This window comes from Pyxicephalus adspersus, chromosome 3, assembly GCF_032062135.1.
Source record: "Pyxicephalus adspersus chromosome 3, UCB_Pads_2.0, whole genome shotgun sequence".
In the NCBI taxonomy this organism is placed as follows: Eukaryota; Metazoa; Chordata; class Amphibia; order Anura; family Pyxicephalidae; genus Pyxicephalus; species Pyxicephalus adspersus.
Window position 1 is genome coordinate 73230088 of NC_092860.1, and position 24917 is coordinate 73255004.

At 39.1% G+C, this 24917-nt stretch overlaps 1 protein-coding gene across 1 annotated transcript in view; it reads left to right on the plus strand.

Moving 5' to 3' along the window:
* Positions 1-2007: 2007 nt before the first annotated feature.
* The window catches only part of B4GALT1 (beta-1,4-galactosyltransferase 1), a 40048-nt gene continuing 17138 nt past the window's right edge, over positions 2008-24917 (plus strand). Inside the window, 2 exon segments of the mRNA XM_072405221.1 lie at positions 2008-2568; positions 20811-21046. Coding sequence (XP_072261322.1) covers positions 2208-2568; positions 20811-21046 — 597 coding nt within the window. The 5' untranslated portion in view covers positions 2008-2207.

The window sequence follows — 24917 nt, forward strand, 5'->3', positions numbered from 1 at the left end:
CTCGGGCACCACCCTACTCCAAAGCAAACCAGGCACCCTGATCCAGCGCAAAATTGCTTCCTTCCGAGATATCCCAAGCTGCAGTCCATCAGGCCGCACTGCTGCTCTCTTGGCTCCCCACGAAACATATGAGTACCTGACGATCCAGAGAAGGCAGGCTGATCCTCCTATAAAATAAAGACACAAGTACTAAACACACACATCACCCCCCCCCCCAAAAAAAAACAATTTGAACAATTTGCAAATATAGTCCTATAATTGATCAGGCCACACATACACCTTAAACCTCCTTGACTTCCAGCGCCCAATGCGCTTAAAAACTTCCTCCCTCAGGCCCCACCTGGCTGCCTCTGTTGCAGCCCCAATGCAAAAAGAGTATGAGGAATAACCGTCCCCCAACACCCCCAATCTATCCAAACACCTCCTAAACACCGCCACAAATTGAAATTTTGACAAACTCCATCCACATGAATCAGCAAAGGCCCCTCCATTCTCGGCCGCACCCCACATAAATTACTCACCGCCCCTACTGAGCACACCTCAGACCCTTCCAACTGAAAAAGGACCACCCTAAAACCTCTACCCCTTTGATCCATCTTAGATCGCTGAATAAGAAAACTTACCTGAACAGGACCACATCCTGCAACAAAATGCCACCCCACCGATTCCTAGCCAGACTCTGAAATGATTCCTAAAGTGTCGGTGGCATTCATGCAGGTTTACCCAATTGTTTATTCTTCTTGGGGCTTGCAGTAACCCAAGTTCTTAACCTCCTGAGCGTTACACTGAGGTCTAGATTTCTGTACCAAAAGTGATCCATCGTTCATGAAATTTTTTTTTTAAATTGTAGACCTGTAACTTACAGAAATATGTCCGAACAGGGGTTCTAGTAGATATTATGAATATAAAAAATGTTTGAAACACACAATCATTTAAAAAAAAAAAAAATTACTTTTAATAAAATTAAAGGCGGGCGAGAATCTGGCGTGTACAGAGGTCGCCCAGAGTGGTTCATGGATCCATCCTGACAGATCCATGATCGACCACTTGTTTGTTCATCTGTCATCCCCCTTGTCCCTAGAAATATTGTCCCCTTGCCCCCCCCCAATATTTAGAGTTCTATTTGACATACTAGTTACATACATACAGGTAACTTACTATATAAGAGTTCTATCATATCCTAAATATAGTGGCTCAGCAGGTTTACCTTGTGTGACAATGTTATTTTATCGTACGGGAAATGCAAATAAATATTATGTCATGATTTAGTAATTGTGTGGTTTCCTTTTGTGATTAGCAAATTATACAGCATTAAGTATGCTGTATAATAAATATATTTTTTTTACTCCATAGAATGTAGGCTTGTGTTTTGTGCCTAAAAAGTATAGAACACAGAGGAGAAAGCGTTTGTTAGATTCTGAATGATCTCCATATTCAGCTGAAGGCTTTAAAGTGCACCTGTGCCCAGACTAAGTACATGGACATGTAAACTACCTGACCACCCCCCACCCCTAAACATCCTGCTGCTGCTCACTAAACTACAATCCACAAATCCAAGACTAAGGCACGCCAGAGCTCTATGCCTTCGTAACCCCGGCAACCTAGCTGGGGGGGGGGGGGGGGCACAGCAACCCCCCAGCACCTCTGCTACCCTATCTTGCAGCCAGGCTGCTGCTGTCCTAAGCTTGGCCATGGGACCCTTGACTGACTCCATACTTCCTACCTTAAGCTGCAGCCCTGCAGGCTATCTATCTATCCTGCAAGAGGGCTTCACACTTCCTGCTTCCCCCTAGTAAGCCCCCCTTCTCCTAAACCCTGCCTCTCACTGTGCTGACACAACCCCTCCCTACATCCCCCCCGGACCAGTTAACTCTTTGTTTACCCTCTTGCTGTTCCCCTCCCACCACTTTCATGCAGTCCCTTCTTTGCCTAGGAGCCTCAGAGGCAACTCAGCCTCAGCAGCATCTATAGATAGAAGGGGCGGGGCCTCTGAGAGGCAGATTGGCGTCCCTGGAGTCAGGGCCACGCCTCCCCCCTTTTATGACGTCACAGAGAACGGTTGTGTGTACTGTGGCTGTGTTAATAGCATGGATGTTGCAATATAGTCCCAGGGCTGCGGATTAAAGCCAGCTGAGTGCTATGTGTGCCTGCACTGCATCCTAGCTCTCCGAATGTCTGTGTGACTTGTGGAGGTTGTTGTGTGCGGAATGATGAAGGAGCCGTTATTACAAGGCTCGGTGCTGCCCGGCTCGTCTCTACAGAAAGCCTGCAAGGTGCTGGTTCTGTTCTGCGCCGTGCACCTCGCCGTTACCCTGGTGTACTATGTGTCCGGCAGAGAGATGAACTTCTTCCAATACTTCACCGAGCACCAGCAGCGCCAGCACTCCGAGAACAACTTCACCACCGGCGGACCTCTCGTCTTTATCCAGACCCAAAAGGAGGGAAAAGTCACGGCGCAGACCCCCGGGCTGGGGCCCCCGGAGAAGAGCACAGAAAGCGACAGTCACCTCATATATAGCCCGGCTATAGAAGAACTATCTGTGTGCCCGGAGCCCTCCCCGTTACTGGGTAAGAACAAATCCCGCACCCGGCCCCTAATCCTCCGGCTTCCCCTTCTACGTGTGCTGGGGGTCCCAGGGCGCCCCCTACTGTGCAAGCCCACCTCATAACCTGCACTCTACCTTACTCAGAGACTTGTGAAACATGGAGGCTGCCTCGTGTAAAATACTTACTGCCTGGCTGCTTCTTTGTAAAATGCCTACTGCCAGGCTGCTTCTTTGTAAAATACTGCCAGGCTGCTTCTTGTAAAATACTTACTAACTGGCTGCCTCTTGTAAAATGCCTACTGCCAGGCTGCTTCTTTGTAAAATGCCTACTGCCAGGCGGCTTCTTGTAAAATACTGCCTGGCTGCTTCTTGTAAAATACTTACTGCCTGGCTGCCTCACTCATTACAATTCCTGACAAGTCTGCATTTCTGGACTTTTATGGAGCAGATTATTACAGCTGCCATTATTGAGGCTGAAAGTCTTAGGATAGCGTCTATATAAAATATTTAGGAATGGGTCTCCTGTATCAGTCCCGTGACGGGGCGCATGCGGTCCTTTCCTCAATTCATGCAGTCTGAGATATCTGCTCAGTACATTTATTAATACCTATTTGTGTTTTATTTCACAATCTGCTGTTTATATCTGTCCCCATGTAGATGTATATACAAAAAAGTGGCCATTGTGAGCACTGCTGACAGCAGCCAGCGGGGTTCCATGTAGGGTTCCTCCACAGGTTTCCATAGGGTTGCCTTGTAACTGACTAACCTTCTATTTAATGTTACCTGCGGGGTTAGAAGCGGCGGGATAAGACTGATGATCTGCTGTGCTGTCAGTACGGGTTGGGGGTTTTCTTTACTCCAACCCAATGAGTTGTTTTAGCAGGGGTGCCCCAAGACCTAACACTTATTTCTGCTGTATAAAGGTGAGAACGGAGCTCTACCAGTATCTGTTCACCTGTTTGGGTTTATTCACACTGGCAGTGGGGTCCTGGTGCCTTTACAGCCAGGAAACAGATGCTACATGTAGTGTCCCCATATGGAAAGAATCGGGGCTGCAGTGACTGCTAATAGTACTGTCGCCAGCTGTTAGATGTGCAGACGCTGCTTCTTTTAAAACTTGAGTCTTCAAGCAGCTGGCACCAGGAGCTGCACCAAATGGAACAAGCAAGTGGCAGGTGTGAACGTGTCCTTTTAGGATTTTGTCATCTGCATGTTAGTGTGGGAGGAAAAAAGGAAATCCTATCGTAAAAATATGTTTACCTATATCATATAATGGTATCATCATCATATGATGCCATGGTATTAATCCTTTAAATCAGTGTTACCAATATCTAGTTACCATTCTGATGCTTATATTTTTGGTTTAATAACTCAGTGTTCCACTTTTTAGTAGGTTTAATTAGCCATTATATCACTGTTGTGGTAATATCTTGTTCCCTGATCAGGGTGGTATTAGGATATTACCTAGTGAAGCTTAATGTTTATATAAGCACTTATATCTCAGCAGCTTTAACATTCAAGTGTCACTTCAGGGATATTGTTCAATATATTTCAATTTACATAGTTTTGAAATAATAACTAGTGATTCCTTCACTATGGTTCCAGATCAGTTACTAATATAGGGAAGCAACACTTTGTCCCTCTCTCCTAGTTGTGTTATTGTATTGTCACTCTGTCACACAATCGTCTAATAGAGGTAGAAGTGAAAGGATAAGGAAAAGGTGTTTGTTCCATACTGAATATGACATTAACAGAGACGTCTTTTTATATATATATATATATATATATATATATATATATATACACACACAGACCAGATTTAGGATAAGTTGCAGACTATAAATGTTCCCTGTTGCTTGATACTTTTTTCCAAGGTACAATCTCTTTTTATATTCACATCTCCTCGCAATATTTACCTGGACAAGTGTATTCAGCGCCGTAGACTTAAAGAAACAGAATATAGGTGTCATCTAGGAGGACAGGTGGGAAGTGATTCCTGAAATGATTCCTAAAGTGTCGGTGGCATTCATGCAGGTTTACCCAATTGTTTATTCTTCTTGGGGCTTGCAGTAACCCAAGTTCTTGTATAAAATAGGCACACACAGGAACTCCAACTGTATTAAATATTGAGGAGTTCAGGGTGACCTAATTCCCCTGGTGGCTATGTCCTATTGTATTTAGTTACTGTATTTCTGTGATTTACACTCTTTATACTGTGTTGTGATACCTCCTTTCCATGTGAACACATCACTTGTGTGATCTGCCATGAGCTACGTACACACATCTGATAATTCCTGCCTGATACCAATGGGCGGGCGAGAATCTGGCGTGTACAGAGGTCGCCCAGAGTGGTTCATGGATCCATCCTGACAGATCCATGATCGACCACTTGTTTGTTCATCTGTCACCCCCTTGTCCCTGGAAATGATCATGAAAGATGAACACCTTTTCCCCCCAATATTTAGAGTTCTATTTGACATACATACATACAGGTAACTTACTATATAAGAGTTCCATCATATCCTAAATATAGTGGCTCAGCAGGTTTACCTTGTGTGACAATGTTATTTTATCGTACGGGAAATGCAAATAAATATTATGTCATGATTTGGTAATTGTGTGGTTTCCTTTTGTGATTTGTAGCAAATTATACAGCATTAGGTATGATTAAAAGAAAACTTTTTTTTTACTGCAAAGAATGTAGGCTTGTGTTCTGTGCCTAAAAATACAGTATAGAACACAGAGGAGAAAGGGTTTGTCAGATTCTGAATGATCTTCATATTCAGCTGAAGGCTTTAAAGTGCCCGGACCAGTAAAAACCAGTAAAAACTAGTAAAAAAAATATTTTCGAATGCATTAATCTCTGAGCTCTCTAGTCCAATTTTAAAGGTATTTCATTACAAAGGTTGTAGAGTTGACAGCCTCCCAGGATCGAAATATTGTAACAATGTAACCCCACTCAAGCAAGATTTAATTTACCCTTTATTTCTGCACATCGTTTCATTCCTCTGGAGCTGTCTTTCTGGCCTGCGTCGTCCTGGTATCTTGCTTCTACCTATGTCTTGCACCACCCCTATGTCGCCCGATCACGCACTGAGCAGGCGCAAGATCGGGTGACGTATGCTGTTGTATTCTTACAAAAAAAGTACTGAGCACACTACACATGCGTAGGGACCGGCACCTTTTTTTTTTTTTTCAATGACCTAAAAGCTCCTTCAGTGCATGGCCGATCCCAGGAGGCTCTGCGCTCCCATTCAGTTCTTACCGCCACTGCAGTAAGGATAGAAGGAAGGACTTAATATAATGCGTTTCATAAAAAAAATAGTATAAATAGTTGTGGAATGTGCTCTGTTTGGGGTGCCTTGTTTTCAGGACCAATAGATCTTACAAAAGGGAAAGGGTTATTTACAGCTTGGGATAATATATACATATAATTTACAAGACAAATGGAAGGAAGGTAAGGGTATATAGGAAGGTTTTTCCTCCTTGAACCACATCCCTCTGCAAGTCCAGAGCTGTTGTCACATCCCCTGCCCCCTCCAGGAAGATGAAGCAATAGTAAGCTGGTTTGGGCAGGAAATATTACCAGGTGGTCAAAATGGCCAGGTGTTACTGATCCTCTGGCATCTACTCATGGAAGATCCATCATTGTCTCTGCTCAGCAATCTCTTGATGGTTGTTTTAGGGACCTCATCTGTCTCCACAGATAATGAGGTTTATAGCTTGTTTTCAAAGAGGCAGAATTATCCTTACACACAAGTTCACACACACATATTCATAGTAATTTTGGTCACTTCCAACAATAGTTATCTATCCTTATCTCTAATTGTGGTGGTCCACTTTATATGTGACCCTTATAACCAGAGATTGTACATATCAGTTTAACATAAGATCTGCTTTGGGTGGGGGCAGCCTGTGGAGAATGAATGGGGCCCTATCAAATTTGCAAATTCTTGTGTTTTAATTGCCAGTGCTGTGAAGAAGGGACAATGGTGGTGCCTTCTCCCTACATCCAGCTTTATCTCACATTGTCAGTGGATCCAGGGAGATTCAAGGTGCTTCTTCCACTTTATGTGAGAATGTGGTAAAGAACAGGTGTGTGTGTGTTTTATGTTTTCATGGCAATACAATCTCATAGTGCAGTACAAAGTTTTGTTCTGGGACCTCGGTACAAGAGCCGTGGGGAGTTTATATAGGGCCATCATCTGGGTTCCACCACAAAGCAGAATAAACAGATGCAGCAAGAAAGTACAACAATATGTGTATTGCCTATGTCAGTCATTAGGGGTGACCAGGGGCCATGTAGACAAACTCCTGACTACAGGAGTACAAGCATATCATGCATAGTCATGGTATTCTGTATCTCCTATCGGCAAATTCACCACACCAGCATGGATCTAATTTACACTGAAGACAGAAAAAAAAAGAGGATCGTCAGGTGTTTAGTAAATGAAATTGCTGTGACACAAGAGGCAGCATGTCACAGACATTTGTGTTTTATAGGAATATCATTTCACCTACTTTACACTAACATTTCAATGCCTGTGTTATGGACTTTAACGTTGAATTTTGTCTACTATCCCTCTAAATACAGCTGGGTGGAGGATTGTTTTAAAAAGGTTTTTTTCTGTTTTTATTTAGAATTTTTAAATACTTAGGTGTGTGAGATCTGGGCACAAGTTCACTTTATGATAACCTGTAGTGAGGGCTACCAATGCTGACCTGTCATCCTGAAGATACAGATCCACTCTTATCCTGACTTTCTAAAGCTAGCCATTTCAAGTAATATATCACATTGTTCAGAATAGTTCCATTTATGTTGTTTTTTATTATCAACCAATATATTGACAGCATCATGTGTGTTAACAATCATTATATTGGTGAGTAATGAATTACATTACGTTTATTGTAGTGAATTTCAGGAATCAATTGTAAGCAATCATAATATCAATACACAGAAAAAAATCACATCTAGATTGGGAGTTTGATTTTGCTTTAAAAAAGATAGATATACATGAAACAATTATTATATGGTTTAGTAAAAACCTTTTCTCTGCACGGTATACAGCAAAGGTTCCAAAGTACAGTAACCTGTTATTATTAATATTATTACTATTATTATTATTATACATGATAGATGAGCTCTGTTCCTCAGATCCCCTTTTTTTCCAGCAACTCTTGATCTTTAGTGAAAAGAAGTACATTTCTAATGGGTTTTTTTTCTGTCATGTGCTGATATAACAAATACCTTGATATGGAAACAAGTTTAATATTTTTGAATGTTTTGTTGCAGCAGTTATATTGAAATTGTAAATATGTAAATCTCATCTTGCTTTTAGAGTCTGTAGAGGAAATAGGTTGCTACAAGTAGCGAGTGAAATCCGTGTAACAGGAAATTCAGTACCTTCAAAAACATAATTTATTGTAATGTTATTTGCAGACATCCTATTTTATTGTCTTTTAAACAAGCAGTAGGCTCAACCTCAATTCTTATGCCTGTGGCTTGTAAATGTTAAAGATCTTTGATGGTGGTGTGCTTTAAAGAAGAACTCTGATGCTTGGTAGAAAACTCTGTTACTATTTATTTTGCTACCCTTATACTGCCCCATGTAGTCATTTAAATTCTAATTGAAGGATATTGGTGAATGGGTTTTTTTATTAAATTTTTTCTGCCTCTTAAAATGGCAATGCTCACTCACTGTTGGATGAACAGCTTTGTCTGGATTAATAGAAAAAGTTACAGGGGGTCTTGTGGATTTTCTGGCTTTTGCCATGTGCCAGGACTAGCAGCACACTGCACAGGGTTAGTTCTCCTAACAGTAGCAACTTTTTTATAGCCAGTCAATGGTTTACTGGGCTGTAAAAGTGTGTAAGCTTCTAGAAAAGCAAATCAACTGTGAAAATGGTTTTTGTGGCAAAGTTAGTAGATTGGAACACTGTCTGGATCTCTATTTTTTTCCCTGTTTTACAGTGTGTGTACCTGTAGAGAGTATGGGTATACCCAAGTAAAGGCTGGAGTAAACACACCAGGCTGTCCTCTTCTCTGCACTGTACTTTTTCCACAGTCCGTGAAAGTTCATTTAATGTGCTGTGCATTTATCCTAAAGGTATACTTCTGCTTTATAAATAGGCTAATTGGGTTGCTAAAGCAAAGCATTGTGTGTATGTGTATATATTATGTGTAACCTGCCATCCATTATGAACATGTGAAATCCAAGAACCCTACCTATTACGAGGCAGAGCAAGTTAGTGAAGGGTAATCTGTAATGTTAAGCCACTAGTAACCAGCTAATAGCAAACATTTGTTGAAATAAATAGAATGGTTAAATGTTGCATTTATTACATAGAACATCACCTATACAAATTGCAAAAAGTTCCATTTCAGTAATCTATTCTACATCCATTTGTTCACTTAGAACTGCCAAAAAAGTTTACATTCTGTTCATGACACACTAGGAATCGGGATGGCTAATAGAGATGGCCCATATATTGAACAACAGTGTGTATATACCTTCTTCCCAAGGTACTCACTGATTCACACATCCTCCTCTATTTCATATTTAAAGTTAGGAGTGTCATGAATAATAACAGGATCAAAGTTAATGTCCTGGTTAAAGCAACACACTGCAGGTGTATTCATTAGTAAAAAAAGTAACTATACAATTCTTTTATCAGTTCTCCTTTTGATTGTATCCACTTTTTGAAGATGATTGCAGTTGTCTGTAGATGAAATAGTGGGGGAAAATGAGTTGTCTTGTTGGTATGCAGATACATCCATTTGGTTTTATGAGGCTTTGTGTTTGCAGTACATTGTAAAAGTACTAAAAGATTCACTTTTTAACATTTCTTTTTAGGAATTTAGCTCTATGTTCTAATGTTTTACTTAATCCCGTAAGGCTGTAATTTTAAAAATCTCATCTCAAATTTATCAGCTCTGCAATTTTTCTTTTCGAAATAGTGCTCATTCTACATTTCCTCACTTCATTATTCTCTACTGTTTACCTATTAACGTGACCTTTTTAACTGCAAAATGAATTTTCTTGTCAGCCTTGCAAACCTTGCCTCTTCCCTACACCACAATACTAGTGTTCTGAGCTGCTTCCCTTTGTAGTCTGTTGAAATCCCCTGTGAAAGGCTGACAAAGATTTATTGTAGAGGATCATGTTTCAACATTGCACATACTATAGTTGGGATTATAGAAAGGTATGGCACAGTAAAGGCTCCATTCTTTTTTAGATCCCTTATCATCTGTCTGTATGAAGAGTAAGGTCTTGTGTATGGTTTTAGAGAACGTTAGAACCATAGCCTGTGAGCATTGTCTGTCCCTGGCGATGCCGGGCTGTGTGAGGGGGGATTTAATGTTTGGAAGTTATGAGCAGGGATTTTTTGAGGCTTTATTTTGGAGTTCAGTGATGGGTTCAACTTGCAAAATTGAATATACACATTTGACACCACCGGCAAGAACAGCCTTTACTTGGGTATAACCGTACTCTCTACAGGTACACACGCTGTAAAACAGGGAAAAATAGAGATCCAGACAGTCTTCCAATCTACTAACACACTTTTACAGCCCCGTAAACCATTGACTGGCTATAAAAAGTTGCTGCTGTTGTTATGAGAATCAACCCTGTGTAGTGTGCTGCTAGTCCTGGCACAGGGCAAAAGCCAGAAAATCCACAGTTCTATCCATCCTGTTTCCAGAGTTGTTTGCCTTGTTAGGTGATTTTAACAGTTCTGCCTATTGACTTGAACAGTGGAGGCAAAGGCATATTATATTGGTGGATAAAATGTAAAATATGGTCTTCCATTACCATAATTCCTTATGAGAATAAACAAAAATTACCAGCACGGAGGCAGTAGGATACTCAACCAAAGAGTGTTTTGTCTCAGAGAATGTTTCCTGACAGGAAAATTATGCTATTACTTTGGCATCCTGGAAGCTAGTTGATTTCCATGTGGTAACTTTTCTTGTGTTTATAATAGTGTGGTGTCCATGATGTTAGTGTAATGCAGCTGAATTTAAAATAATCTGACACACTATCAGTTGATGAGTGCATTCAGCATTGCACATGTGCACTTCACCTCACATAGGATGTGTAAAAAGGTGTTCATCCTGACCTGCATCCCTACATCTGTCTAAAAGGGGTACGATGCACAATCCACATGCCTCAAAGATTCCTGCATTCAAAAATAAACTAAATGATAAAGAGAGAGAACTGAGAGTTCAGGTTAAATAGGGATTTTAGGAAATTCCAAATCTACTATCAAAAAAAGGAAATAGTTTTATTATGTATGTTATAAAGTTCTGCAAAAATCTAAATATATCAAGTACCCATAAAAGGCAACATTAACTTCTGTACCAACCCTGCTGCAAGACAAAAATACTAAAACCAAATAAACTGAACTAAAACCCTTTACAAATGTGGCAAGGTTAAAGGTGCAGAAAAGGAGCCATTAAATGTCATTTATATAAAACACACTGTAGAGCTGCTGTTAATGCACATATCTAATCAACCAATTTCAGAGCAGCAACTTAATGCATTTAGACATTGTTAGGGGAAACTTGACAATGTCTACATTAACAGTTGGTTCAAACTGAGTATCAGATTAGGGAAGAAAGTGATTACAGTGACTTCAAAGGTGGAATCATTACACTGGGGAAAGCATTTTTTGTTCACTTAGATCTTACACTTGTTTTTTACTAATTTTTGGGTGGTGAATCCAGAAATGACCCCAGTTTTTTGCTATCACATCCAGGGGTACCCTCCATTTTTGTCAAAAAACAAATTAATTATACAACATGACATATTTTTTTTTTTACAGTAAAACATTTGAAAGTTAGGTAAGCGGTTAAGGTAAACATTTATGCTTATAGCTTTTCCTGGAGTGTTTAGTGTTAGGACAATCCTGCCGGATGTTCCAACAATAGTCAGCCATCATATATACATCCCATCTACCCTGATACAGTCCTTCCATGACCTTCAAATCTTGGCGGAATCGTTCACCTTGTTTATCACTGACTGCACCAAGGTTTTCCCGGAAGTTAGAAGGATGGCTATACAGAAAATGCACCTTGATGCTCATATTGCAACCAAGCATTTTGTAGTTGTCCCAAGAGTTTCTGGACAATTTCTGTGTAATTATTTGCTTGTGTGTTTCCAAGAAAATCCTTGACAATGGCTTTGAATATTAACCAAGCATTCTTTTCAACTTTTGACATTGTCTTGATGAAATGTTCATCTTTGAGCTGCCCAATCTGTGGACCATCAAACACACCGGCGTTTATTTTTTCAAATGACAGGCTAGGAAATGCCAAAATGAGATACTTGAAACAGTCTCCTTCAGTTGGCAAAGCTTTACCGAACTGCTTCATCAGACCCAGTTTCATGTGCAGAGGCGGGAATATAAAATTCTTTCTATCGACAAGTGGCTCATGTAGAATGTTTGGATCACCTGGTTTTAGGACAGATCTTGGAGGCCAATTCCTTTCCAATCAATGCCTCTCATGAGCTCTGCTGTCCCACATGCACAGATAACAGGGATACTTAGTGTATCCGTGTTACTGACCAAGAAGGAAGCATACCATTTTAAGGTCAACACAGATGACCCAATTGTATTGGTGATATTGCAAGAAACTCAATGGCTCTCTTTATGTCTGTATATTCTTCACAAAGAGAAACTGAATGGCCAATTGGGACCGACCTAAATATATTGCCGCTTTGAGCTATCGATGAATAGTCGCCATTCAGTTGAGGTATAGATTGGAATTCCTCCAATAAACCAGGTAGGGTATGGCAATACATAAATCCACTGTCAGTTCTAAAGTACTGCAGGAATGCAATTTCTCTGGTTCGAAAGTACGATAATTTCGTATGTTTTTTTTCACAGTCTTGATAGTCCCAAATCACCTCACCTCATGCTGATCAAATCCCTTAAGGAGTCCTCTTCAATTTCAAACTCTTCATCATTGTTGTCACCTAGTTCATTAATATATTCATGTTCTTCAAGAGAGGGTAGTGTAACGACAACCGGCACTGGGATTTCATTGAATGGGCCACTGGGCGTATAGTCGATGGTAGATTAGGATACTCTGTTACATTTATTTTTCTTGTTATATCATGAATACAAAAGTAACAGTGACTGAAATGATCTCCTGGCCCCCGCGAAACCATAGGTTTACCAAATGGCATCTTATCATGTGTTCCCTTTTTCCACATCCGTAAACCGTTGACACACTGTTTGTACGCCTTATGAGGGGCCCAAGACTTATCTTGATCACCAAGTTTAACTTTGAAATATGCCAAACAGGCTTGTTCTACAAATGTGCTGATGTTCACCCTTTGAATGGGAATGGTGAAACTGCCACAGATATAACAAAATAAATCAGGGTTCTTTAGGCAATTACGACGAGAAACAGCAGAGCCAGACATGATCTGAAAGAAAGGAAATACATGTATAAGTAGAAAAATAGATTTTGCTTATTCACTACGTAGAGCAGCGCACAACCTCTGACCACACTGTCTTGCGTGTAAATGAATCGCCTATACAAACCCACGCTACAGTAATCACAATAATATACGCTGTAGAGAAAAAACCTGACCTGATAGAAGAAAACTAACTGCGCTTTCAGAATCGGCATACCTATTTTAGTGTAAATAAGCTTAAAATATGAAGGCAACATAAACATTTGTTCAAAATTGTTCCCCAGTGTTCTAGGTGCCTGACAGGGCTGGTCCCAGTGTTTCAGTACCTGGTGATCTGCAGGGATTTTCAAGCACAAACATCTTTAGGGTTTGAGTCCATGTCAGCTCTGACACCTCTGATACTTATTTTTTTCAACATGACAATGAGTTTGCTGTGCTCAGATGGCCTAAACAATCAGCAGATCCCATTCCAATAGATGACCTGTGGTTTAATGTAAAATTTGCATGACGGATATGCAGTAATTAAATTTTGGTTTCCTGCATTTTGTTGAATGCAATGAATGAAAAAAATGTTGCTTTACATACTTTTTTGCGTATTGTTGAAAGTATTATAACAAACCGTGTAACAGGAATACCACTGTGCTGGCATTCGGTCCTCTCATGCTAATGTGTTGGTTTTATTACTTTATTCTCATGTTGGTCTAAGTTTCTAATCTGCATAATTGTCCTGTGTCAATATCTTAAAAGAAACAGCCAAACATTTATCATTAATAATTGTATTTCTAATACAGGGCTTCCTCTAATTTGAGTCCAAATTATGCTCATAAAATATAACTAAAGCAGTTACCATCATTTTTATTGGTGAAAAGAAATAATGGATGGAATACCAATTGTTTTTTGTTTTTTTTTGTTTTTTTTTTTTTCCTTGCAAGTTTTTCTTGTTCTGCCTTATCAACATGCTAATAAAATTAGGTAAAACATTTCTGTTTTTATTGTGTTCTATAGTTTAGATTACTAGGGCTTTGTGGTTTCTGGAGTGGTGGTAGGCGCCATCAAGGCTGTACTTGACATTTTAAAAACAGATTGAAGATGAGATGATGCATTAAAAATGGTTGGCCAGGACTGATAGGATATGAAGTAAAGAGTTTTATTTTTTATGATTGTGGATGTCCTCAAGCTAATAGATTAGACGGGCTGCAGAATTGCTTCAGTCTTATGTACACTGTGAGACGCTTACCATGTGCAGTGAAATCAGAGTAGGCAAAGTATAGACAACCTGAGTAAGTGAAATATTCCAGCTACCTACATACATATTTTTTTAACGTCTCATAAAGCTTGTTAGGACAATGTCTGTGATTTTGTTTTAAATTGATACAATTTCATGTGATGACCTAGATGACCTGCAGAAAATGTTACTTCACTGGGTCAATTTCGCAAGAGTTTATTGCCTTTCTATCGTTTACATAAGTATGACAAACTGTATCACAGCTTGTTTGTTCTTGTAAATTTACCAGGCGGGTTTAACTGTTTCCTAAAATTTGATAGTAGCCACTGAAACACATGTATTTAATATAAAAAAAAAAAAACCCCGTGAACGCCAAAAGTGTAGGTAGCAACTTGTGCTATGTAATTGTACTTTGCTGGTGCTACCAATAAAAACACAGCTTCAGGCTAAGATGTATATTATAACACAACTAATACTAGACACCACCCCACCTAGTGCCATTTACATCACTCCCTGCATCTGGTGAAGTTTCAAATGTAGTATTTATTCTCCTACATTGTTTGGAGGTATTTTGCTTAGCCTTTTAGGTTAAGTGTGGCCTTAGCTGTTTGTTTGATGTCTGAAATGGAGAGTGTTGTTATTATACATTATATAGTACCATAATATTACACAGCGCTTTACAAATTCCATAGCCATGTCTCTAGCTGTCCCTCTAAGGGGCTCACAATCTAATGTTCCTACCATAGTCATATGTCATTAATACAGTCTAGAGTCAAATTTTTTTGGGGGAGCCAATTAACCTATCTGCATGTTTTTTGGATTGTGGGAAGAAACCAGAGTACCCAGAGAAAACCCACGCAAACACAGGGAGAACCTGCAAACTCCATGCAAATGGTACCCTGGGCGAGATCCGAACCTGGGACCTGCAAAGACCAGAGTGCTAACCTCTATTGTTGGCTAAAGACACCTAAATACCCTATTACCCCCCAAAATAAGACCTACCCCGAAAGTAAGCCCTATCGGCTTCTTTGGAGAGTGCAGTCACGTGGTACGTGGAGGGATACTAGGAGGACAAAGAGAGCAGAGAGAGAGCAGGAGATTTTAAAAGCACTGGAGTAAAGCTGCGTACACACTTCCAATTTTTGTCGTTGGAAAGGATCTTTCACGATCCTTTCCAACGACAAGGTACAAGTACATACAGCACCGTTCATGCTCTATGGAGAGGGGAGGGGGAGAGCGACGGAGCGGCACCCTGCTGCGCGCTCTCCCCTTCCCTTTCATTAGGATTGGAGCAAGAGGTCAAGAAATCGTAGGATGGTTATTAACCTACTCTGGTTTGACACTACAACTTTATTAAGAGGTTAGTGGACTCTCTTTTCAAAGAGTCATTGCTAGTATTTCATTCGTTTTCATAAGCAATGCATATTTTTTTTTTTTTTTTTTTTTTTTTTTTGCTTTTACACTTAGATTTATATTGATTACTGTTCTGTGTCTGCATGTTATTCTATGAGGCATATGTTAATTGTCAGCACATTTTCTTGGTATGTTGCACTTGTTTGCTTATGAGGCTGCGTTTTTATTTTTTTCATTAATCATTTTTGTCCATTCTTATTCATGACTTCTTGTATATAACAAAAATATATGTGGTTTTGATAGGTCACAGGTAACACAGAAGTATCTTTCTATAGATTTTGTACATGAGAAAAATAAGCCCTAATGCAATTTTCAGAGGTAAAATTAATATAAGACCTTGTCCTATTTTCAGGGAAACACAGTATGTAGAATTAATGCACCATACCAGTTTGAATCCAACACACATGTAAATACACATATAAATAGCCTGTCAAGGAACTGCAATGCAAATTATAATTTGTTTTTTGTTTTTCACTTACGAATGCAGTACACCAGTGTTTTCAACTGTGCATATAAGTAAAATGTGTTTTTCATGTAATGCATAAATGTAAGTCTGGGCACTTATAAAATATCTTAGGTGGGGAACTAAGCTTAAAGTGGAAAATCTTTCTTCTGGCAAATTCTTAAACAGATATTTTACATATTAGTATTTTGGGATGATGTGGCACAATGTAAAACTAGTAGCAGAAGCTGACCTGGAACAATCATGTGCACACTGTATGTCCCAACACCTTGTATTAAAAATGTTTGTTCTGAGTTAGCGTGGGACTTTGGAGGACCATTTACACCATTGTCTTGTGGTGAGTGGCATTGTGTACATTGGTGTGCTGAATTGACTTTTATTTTGAATAGCCCCCTAATTCAGCTCCTCGATATTGCTGCATTAAATTTCCCCATATTGCACTGCTGTACAATGATTTGACTAAAATAACTGCACTTTAGTTTTATTTAGTGGATTAATGTACATATTGATATACGGAACAGTAGTTTACTTCCCTTTTCTTTTACAAGAATTTAGCTTTTTCTTTTTTATTTTTGTATACGGCGGTAATCTAATTAAACAATTTAAAAAAAAAAAGGCTAAGAAACATTGGGATAGATGAAGGTCATTAAGAGTAAAGAATGTCTACTCGAATGAGTAGAGCCGTAGCCCTAGGGAGGTTTGGCACCACCTGGCCCCTCTGTAAACCAAAGCCACAGTTTCCATTCCTCTATGTAATGTTACAATACAAGCAGCAGGATTACAATTTTCCTGCTTTGCTATACAGTGTCGCGCTCTCTTGGGAGTCAAGGCAGCAGCATTGTGTTGTTTGTTGTTGTCCAGTCACATGCTTGGCAATGAGCATTGCGGGAACTAGAACATACTTTTCCAGTTTATTATATGGGACATATCTTCTATAGGTAGAGCTGTTCTGGGTTTCTTTAGAGAAATGTACGCAAAGTAACCTTGGTGAGGGGACACAGACTGAAAAAACCCTGACTGTTTATATCCCTTTCTCATACTATTCAAGCAAAATACATTTTGGCTGCAGTTGTACATTGCCATGTGTTTAGTTGATAAGTCTTTATAAATCATTGTAAAGCCAAAAGAATGTTTTCCAGTTTAAATGGGAAAGAATTAGAACCTTACACACACATGGATATTTACTGTCACCCAGGCCTTGTAGAAATCTGACAGGGATTTGGGTATTTTAGCATTTAACCTTTATTTCTCTCAGTTATTTCTACAAGAAGGGATAATGCATGATGGAAAAATGACGGAGCTGTCTTAAAGCCCTGAAAGAAGTGATTTTGGTGGCTGTAAAGCTATGTAAATGCTTCTTGGTGTCAGGAATTCTGGAAAATGCAGGAAATGCACAGACAATAGCAATATATAGTCCTATTGACAAATATGTGTACACAGGTCAACATGAAAATATCAAATTAGTCTTATTACTAGATTTATATAGACATCAAATGGTATCTGTAAGTCGTGTTTGACTTCTGCGATCACTTTAGGTGCTCAAAGTGTTTACCGTTAGCATCCAGACACTTGATTTTGAAGTTTTTGAATAACCACTAGTGACATATGTATACATGTTTTGGGCCTCTCTGTATATTTTTTTTATTTAGGTCTAAAGAATTACATTTAGAAACTGTAAATGCAGTTGATTCCTAACATGTATGTTTTTTATGTATCTAGTTTAAATAAGTGATAATGGCTTGATAACTGGAATGCTATCCCTTGAGCAGCAGCACTCAAACTGGAAAAAGGAGTAGCAGCACTAGGACCTGGTTAGGTTTTCTATATTCACAGAGCTTAAAATGAATTTTGAGCATAGTGAGTTAATGCCGCTCTTCAACTCAAAGCTGTATTGCCGAAGAAAACTCTCCAGACCATCTGTGCAGTTTGGCAGGGGTGTATAAATCCAAAATACTTTACCAAGTAAAAGGCTATGATATATTTCTGTACCATATTTAGTCATTTGCTTACAAACAAAAGCTAAAGCTCTTTGAAAACGGCTTCTGTCTTATACATTTATTTACATTATGCCCAGGGGTAGCTAGGTTTGGTGGATTGCCATAGAGGAAACTGACAACATTGATGGGTGTTCTCCAGTACAAAACCCATTGAGATTTAATTCCCTACTTGTATTTTGCACTGTAATCATGTACCAGCAAGTTCTCTGCCTGAGGCAGAATGTTTCTTCACTTTGCCTTTGTTTTTAGGTCATCTTTTATAAAAGAACAGTTTAAAGATACAGTATTCCTAAATGTCATATTAAAAGTAAATGTTATAAAATCTTACATGAGCATTAATATGTTATTGTTATTATCAAGTTTATTTTCAGTTTGTAGTTTTAATTATGACAGGATCCTCAGTTTTTTAAAGGTCCTTTTGCCCTTTGGTTTGACAATTCTCGTAAATGTCCAGTGTTGTCACCCTGTCACAATCTCCCTAATTGGAGGTTACAAGCACCTCTGCTGGCACATATTGCATAGTCATTATTTTTTTTTTTTTGTTCTTGTTTATGAAACGCTGAAGCTGCATACACACTTCCAATTTTTATCGTTGGAAATGAACGACGAACGATCGATTGGTCAAAAATCGTTCGTAAAAAAAGTAACCAACGACGCCGACGAACGAGAATAGTCGCTGGAAATGAACGACCGGACCGGCGGATCGGATTGGACGACGATCGTTTACCATCTATCGTGTGTACGGTCGTTCTTGATCGTCCATGGTCTGAACATTCGTGATGAACGAACGTTCGTTCACTTCCTGTCATGCACGTCACTTCCTGTATCGCTCAAACGATTGCATCTATTGTGTGTACAATATCTGCGAACGATCGTGTCGTTATCTGCATGTACAGGATCGGTGCTATACGATCGTTCGCCGATATCATGCAGGATCATTCGTCGTTCGTTTACCAACGATAATTATTGGAAGTGTGTACGTAGCTTGACATACTCTGCAGTGCTGTACAATAAATAATGGTGTACATGACAAGCATTCATACATAACATGTATAAACTCTGACACACTAAAGGTGCGTACACACTTCCAATTTTTATCGTTCCAATCGAACGACGAACGATCGATTGGGCAAAAAATCGTTCGTAAAAAAGTAACCAACGACGCCGACGAACGAGGATAGTCGCTGGAAAAGAACGACCGGACCGGCGGATCGGATTGGACGACGATCGTTGAACATCGTTCGTGTGTACGGTCGTTCGTTGATCGTCCATGTTCAGAGCATGCGTGATGAACGAACGTCCGTTCACTTTCCTGTCGTGCACATAGTTCCTCTATCGCTGAAACGATCGTATCTATTGTGTGTACAATATCTACGAACGATCGTGTCGTTACCTCTATGTGCAGTATCGGTGCTATATGATCGTTCATATATATCGTGCAGGAACGTTCGTCGTTCGTTTTCCGACGATAATAATTGGAAGTGTGTACGTAGCTTTAGAAAAGACCCTTCCTAATCGAGCTTACAATCTGCTTGTGTTGTCACAATCACACAATCACAGAAATTAGGGTGCAAACTATATTAATTTTTAACTGGCAATGCTTTTTATATGAACTGGTAAACAAAAAATGGTAGTCTGGTCAATGTATTCCACACACAAATCTTTATGCATTTTTTCCTAGAAGTATAATTTTTTCCTAAGAAACCCTCTTAAGTCTTGCTGTTCCGGATAACCTCTGTAGTCCATTGCCATTGATACTGGAAAAAGAGTGCAGCATGTTACTGACAGGTACCTAATAATAGTATACAAATTAGCTACACAGCCTCCGTAATTGCAGTCCTAGACCTATTTCCCTTTATTACACAATCAAATTTAAAAAGTGACTCACTCCCTGACCTAAATAATGCAAGCATACCTCGAATACCTATACCTGGGTACTGGTCAATTAACTATACATTATTAATTAAAAATACATAATACTATATAAGTCTTTCATGCTCGCTCCCTAGAGCAGGCAGAGCCATCAAGTGCCTGTTCAGGCAAAGGCCAGTCAGTGATTTTACCTCCACCCTTTTAATCCGTAGAAGGTCTGATTATTTGGAAAAAAAACTTGAAATTTGGTAAATGCTTTAGTTTTTATTTTAGGCTCTAGTTTTGGTGGCACTCATTGCTTTTTTCATAGATACAATGGGGAGCACTGCCAAATATTGACATTAAAGGTGCGTACACACTTCCAATTTTTATCGTTCCAATCGAACGACGAACGATCGATTGGGCAAAAAAATCGTTCGTAAAAAAGTAACCAAATTTTTCAGACATTTTCATTCCTTCCTGGCATGCGTAGAGGAAGCTGGGAATGCCTGGAAATATCAGGCAGGTAGGAGAGTTTATTGCAGAAGGAATCTTGCCTGTCCCTTTTTGCAATAATTACCTGTCTGATAATGGATTCTTTAAACTGGAACTCTAGTTCCACTTTAAACAAGACAAGGAACACAGTTACCTTGTGGTAAGCTGGAATATTACTTTTTTTTTTTTTTTTTTTACTGTTGGGTTTAGATATGCTTTTAATTCCCCCAATTTATTAAAACCTTCGGACTCTTTACTCACTGTCTGATTTATATTGGTGCTAAACAAAAAAAAAAGGGATTGTTTAAAACATTTGTAATTCTGCAAGTAAATTGCCTAGTTTTTTTCCATCTTTACTAGATGCAAAATGTTATATTTTTTTCCCTTTCTTTTCAGTGGGCTCATTAAGGATTGAGTTTTCAATATCGGTCAACCTAGACGAAGTGAGGAAGACCAACCCAAATGTAAAGGAAGGCGGTCGATACAAGCCAAACAACTGCAAGTCACTGCATAAAGTAGCCCTCATCATTCCATTTAGAAAACGTGATGAACATCTGAAGTATTGGTTACATTATCTGCATCCTATTTTACAAAGACAGCAACTTGACTATGGTGTTTATGTAATAAATCAGGTAGGTAGTAAACTTTTCGTCCTGCTACAAAGGATAATGTAAAATATTATTACACCATTATGTTTCTGCTGCAAACTACATTTTACACACACACACACACCTTTAAATGACCTAAATTTCCTTCTGGTTGCTAATTTTTAATATTTTTTTGAGGAAAATTTATATGTGTTGGAAAGAAACTTGGTAAATCCATCTTACTATCAATTAATTTACTATCATTGAAAACTATAACCGATCTGCAATCATACTGAAACTGTTAGGGCAAATGCATAAATTATGTAGAAACCATTTTATACTTTATAACCATTCTCACAGCTCAGGTAATAACCTTCCTCATTATCAAACCACCCAGGATTCCAAAATCCCTCTTTTTATAATAAATAATAAAAGGTCCCTTTCAAACTTGTGGTTGAGACATGCAGCTGTTTTGCCGCTCCTGGCCTCCCATCTTAATCTACTATGATGTAAAACTGCATTTTCATGCAAGTGAGTGCCATTCATCCTACAGAGAAGGAAAAACAACTATGCAACTCTGAAAGCAACTTTCAGAAACTGCACTTATTACCACAAATGCATGCACAAAAGAATTTCCAACTGCTCCCATTCATTTGAATAGGGAACGTTGAAAATGCCATTGAGCCAATGGCAGAACACTGCAGTAAGCCACAAAACTTGAAATGGCCAACCCATAAACATGCCTTTTATCTAAACTGGGAATAGTGTTCTAACCCCCTTTTTTTTTTTGTTTTGTGCCTTGGATATTAAAGCTCAGATATACTCAAAACTGAACAAGGAAAATTCCTAAAGCAACTGTTTAGTGTAAATTATCAGTATTACTCTTGGAACTAAAGTTTTAAATTTAAAAAAACACGTCTGCTTTTAGCTGTACAGCCACAGGACCTCTTCTGCATAGTTTCCTGTTAACAGATTGAGGTCTGACACTCGCCCTCTACTTCCTGTGACTAGTTCTTATGTACATGCAAAGATGAGGGAAATGAAGTTTGGCATTGATTGTTATTGTTACTTTGGGTGTCACGCGGTCACCTGCGACTCTGTCACCAGCTGAATTTAGAGATCAGAGCAAACACAGTGTAACACATTTAGCAAATAAAACGAGTATTGTGTTCACCTGATTGCTTGTATCCACTGTATTCACTTATCAACCTTGCCTTGTTCAAGTTTGGGTTTAGTTGGATTTTAGTGACATATTTAGTCAAAACCAATAGAATACTGTGCCACTGCTATGTAACAGTGTGCCCTACTAGTACTCTTAGTCCTAAAATTATTGTATTGTGTTCATTATAGGTTATTATCTTTATGTCATAGGTGAAGTCCAGTAGTGGTGAGTGTAGAGGTGTCCTGGTTTTTATGGTCATCAGTCTTACATGTTATTTCTTTTTCATATTGTTTAGGTAGACAACTTATAAAACATGTATATCAGACTAGGAATTGAGCAGATATTTGGTATTGAAGGTGTGTAGGCTGCTAACACTGTGCAAGCATTGGTAATTAACACTGAGGACCAGTGTAAGCAAGTGTAAATATGTGCAGCAGCAACCAGAGGATTGGTGGGCACCTTTACCAAAAATTTAAAGTTAAAAGTTTTGTGTTACTTGATATGTGCTTCAAGGTTAACACTTCTGCAATCAAATTTATGTAATGTGAGACTTCTGTTCCTGTGTCAAGTGTTTGGACTTACAGGCCCGCACAGATTTCAAGTGATTGTCACCAGGATACTTTCCTGTGACAGACAAATGAGCGCTATACACACAGTGCTGTTCTGTTCTATGGAGAGGGGAAACAAAACAAACATGCTTAGTGCACAGTGATTGTTCTCAATTGGTCTTTCATCAATCCGCCTTAGCAAAAAGAATGTGTATGTAGCTTACGTAATGATGATTGCGATCTTCATTATGTTGCCTCCCATTGGTACTGTACAGCCCTTTACACTAAACAAATATGAATTATCAGTAACATAACATTTTGACGACCCCCGCTGTGGATTATATTAGTTCCTATTTTCTTTTGATTACAAGTTAAGATTAGGTTTTACACTTTTAAAGATAGCGTTTAAAGAACAGTTCCCACACTTCCAGTTTGTCCCTTTTATAATGAATATGGCCATTCAGAGTAGAGAACATAGGACTGAAAATGTTCTCGGTGCCCCTAATGTACATGCATTACAAACTATACATACCGTGTTTCCCCGAAAATAAGACACCCCCCGAAAGTAAGCCCTAGCAGGATTTTTGGCTGTTTTCCAGCAAGCTCGAAATATAAGCCCTCCCCCGAAAGTAAGCCCTAGCTTAATACCGTAGAATATCTTCAGCACATACTGTACATAGTGGTGGGTGAGGAAGTAAAGGACATCACAGACTGTCACACCAGTGCAGGACTGTCACAACATCACTACCCCGTACGTACGAGTATTCCAGGCTCACACAATCCATCACTTCTCCGGGGGCAGAGCTGATGATTGTAGAGAGAGATGTGAAGGGAGGGCACACTGAGCCTGTCACATCTCTCCTTCTCAAATGATCGTGGTGGGGGGAGGAGAAAAGAGAGGACGCTGAGGATGCCACACCTCCCCTCCAGTGCAGTGCAGAACTGATTGTGCTGGGGGGAGTGAAGGGAGAACAGCGTGGATAAGGCTGTCCCATCTCTCTTCCAGAGCACAGTGATGCAGGACTGATTGGTGAGGGGGGGGAGGGTAGAAGAGGGAGGACACAGCACACAGCTCACTTACAGAGTTACCATGATGTCACAGAATGTGATAACATTTGAAATAAATGTTAATTTTTTTGTTAAAGAATAAATGCGGTTTGCAAAAGCCCTAGGGCATTTCTTGGAGAAAAAATTAATATAAGACAGTGTCTTATTTTCGGGGAAACACGGTAGAAACAAAGATTTAAAAACATTAATGCATAATGTACAGGTTTTAAGAGGTTGTCACATTCACCAAAGTGTAATCTTCCTTAAAATTTTCCTGAATACAAAAATCATAAGGAAGTAAAGCTGCACTGCCCAGATTTTGCCATTCCTCTTTCAAGCTAGATTAGGCAAAGCTGCAGAACATAACTAAGGATTTAATTGAATGAACTTGCAGTTTCCTGCTTGATAATTGTTTTTACATTGGAATTGTTCATTAAAGCTGAAAGCAAAAAAAAAAATCTAGTATTTTAAATGCTTACATGCAGCTTTTTTTATTCTTTCTCGCTTTCTATTTTTATTGACCTGCTATGTGCCTCTGAACGTACTGGAAAACTTGACTACTTTAGGGAAAGTCTAGTTAGTTAAATGTTTTGTGAGAGGGATGATTTACTGTCTGTGCTGTAGAATACCTTAATATCCTGACAGGTAAAGTTTACCTTTTCATAAATTTGAATACCATACCATTTGTGTTGCAGGGTCATCACTGAACCTACTCTAATTTTAGCAATGCTAAAGGAGGTTGAGTTGGTTTCCAAATCAGATTTAGTCATGCATGGAGAATACAGTATAGCTGAGTGCTATCTCAATACTTTCAAAAACTAGAGAGATGTAAAAAGTAACATAACTGCAGCAAAAATCATTAGATCACAGTATTATAAACCATGTGGAGGCTTTCTCCTATATATATGGTCTTTTTTTCACACTGTCCTGGAACCAATTCAGCCTTGCATAGTTTCTTAGTAGAAGTCAGTACCTCAAGGTCAAGCTGATAATTTATGAGCAGTTCACATCCTGAAACAAAGCAGATTTAACCCTGAAACATAAACTAAAAACAGCTCAGAAACCTCATACATATTCTAAGCCATTGCAATATGTATTACATATTTAACAAAGTAGTATGCATGTGCATGTGATGGTTGAGTCCAAATGTCATGCAAAC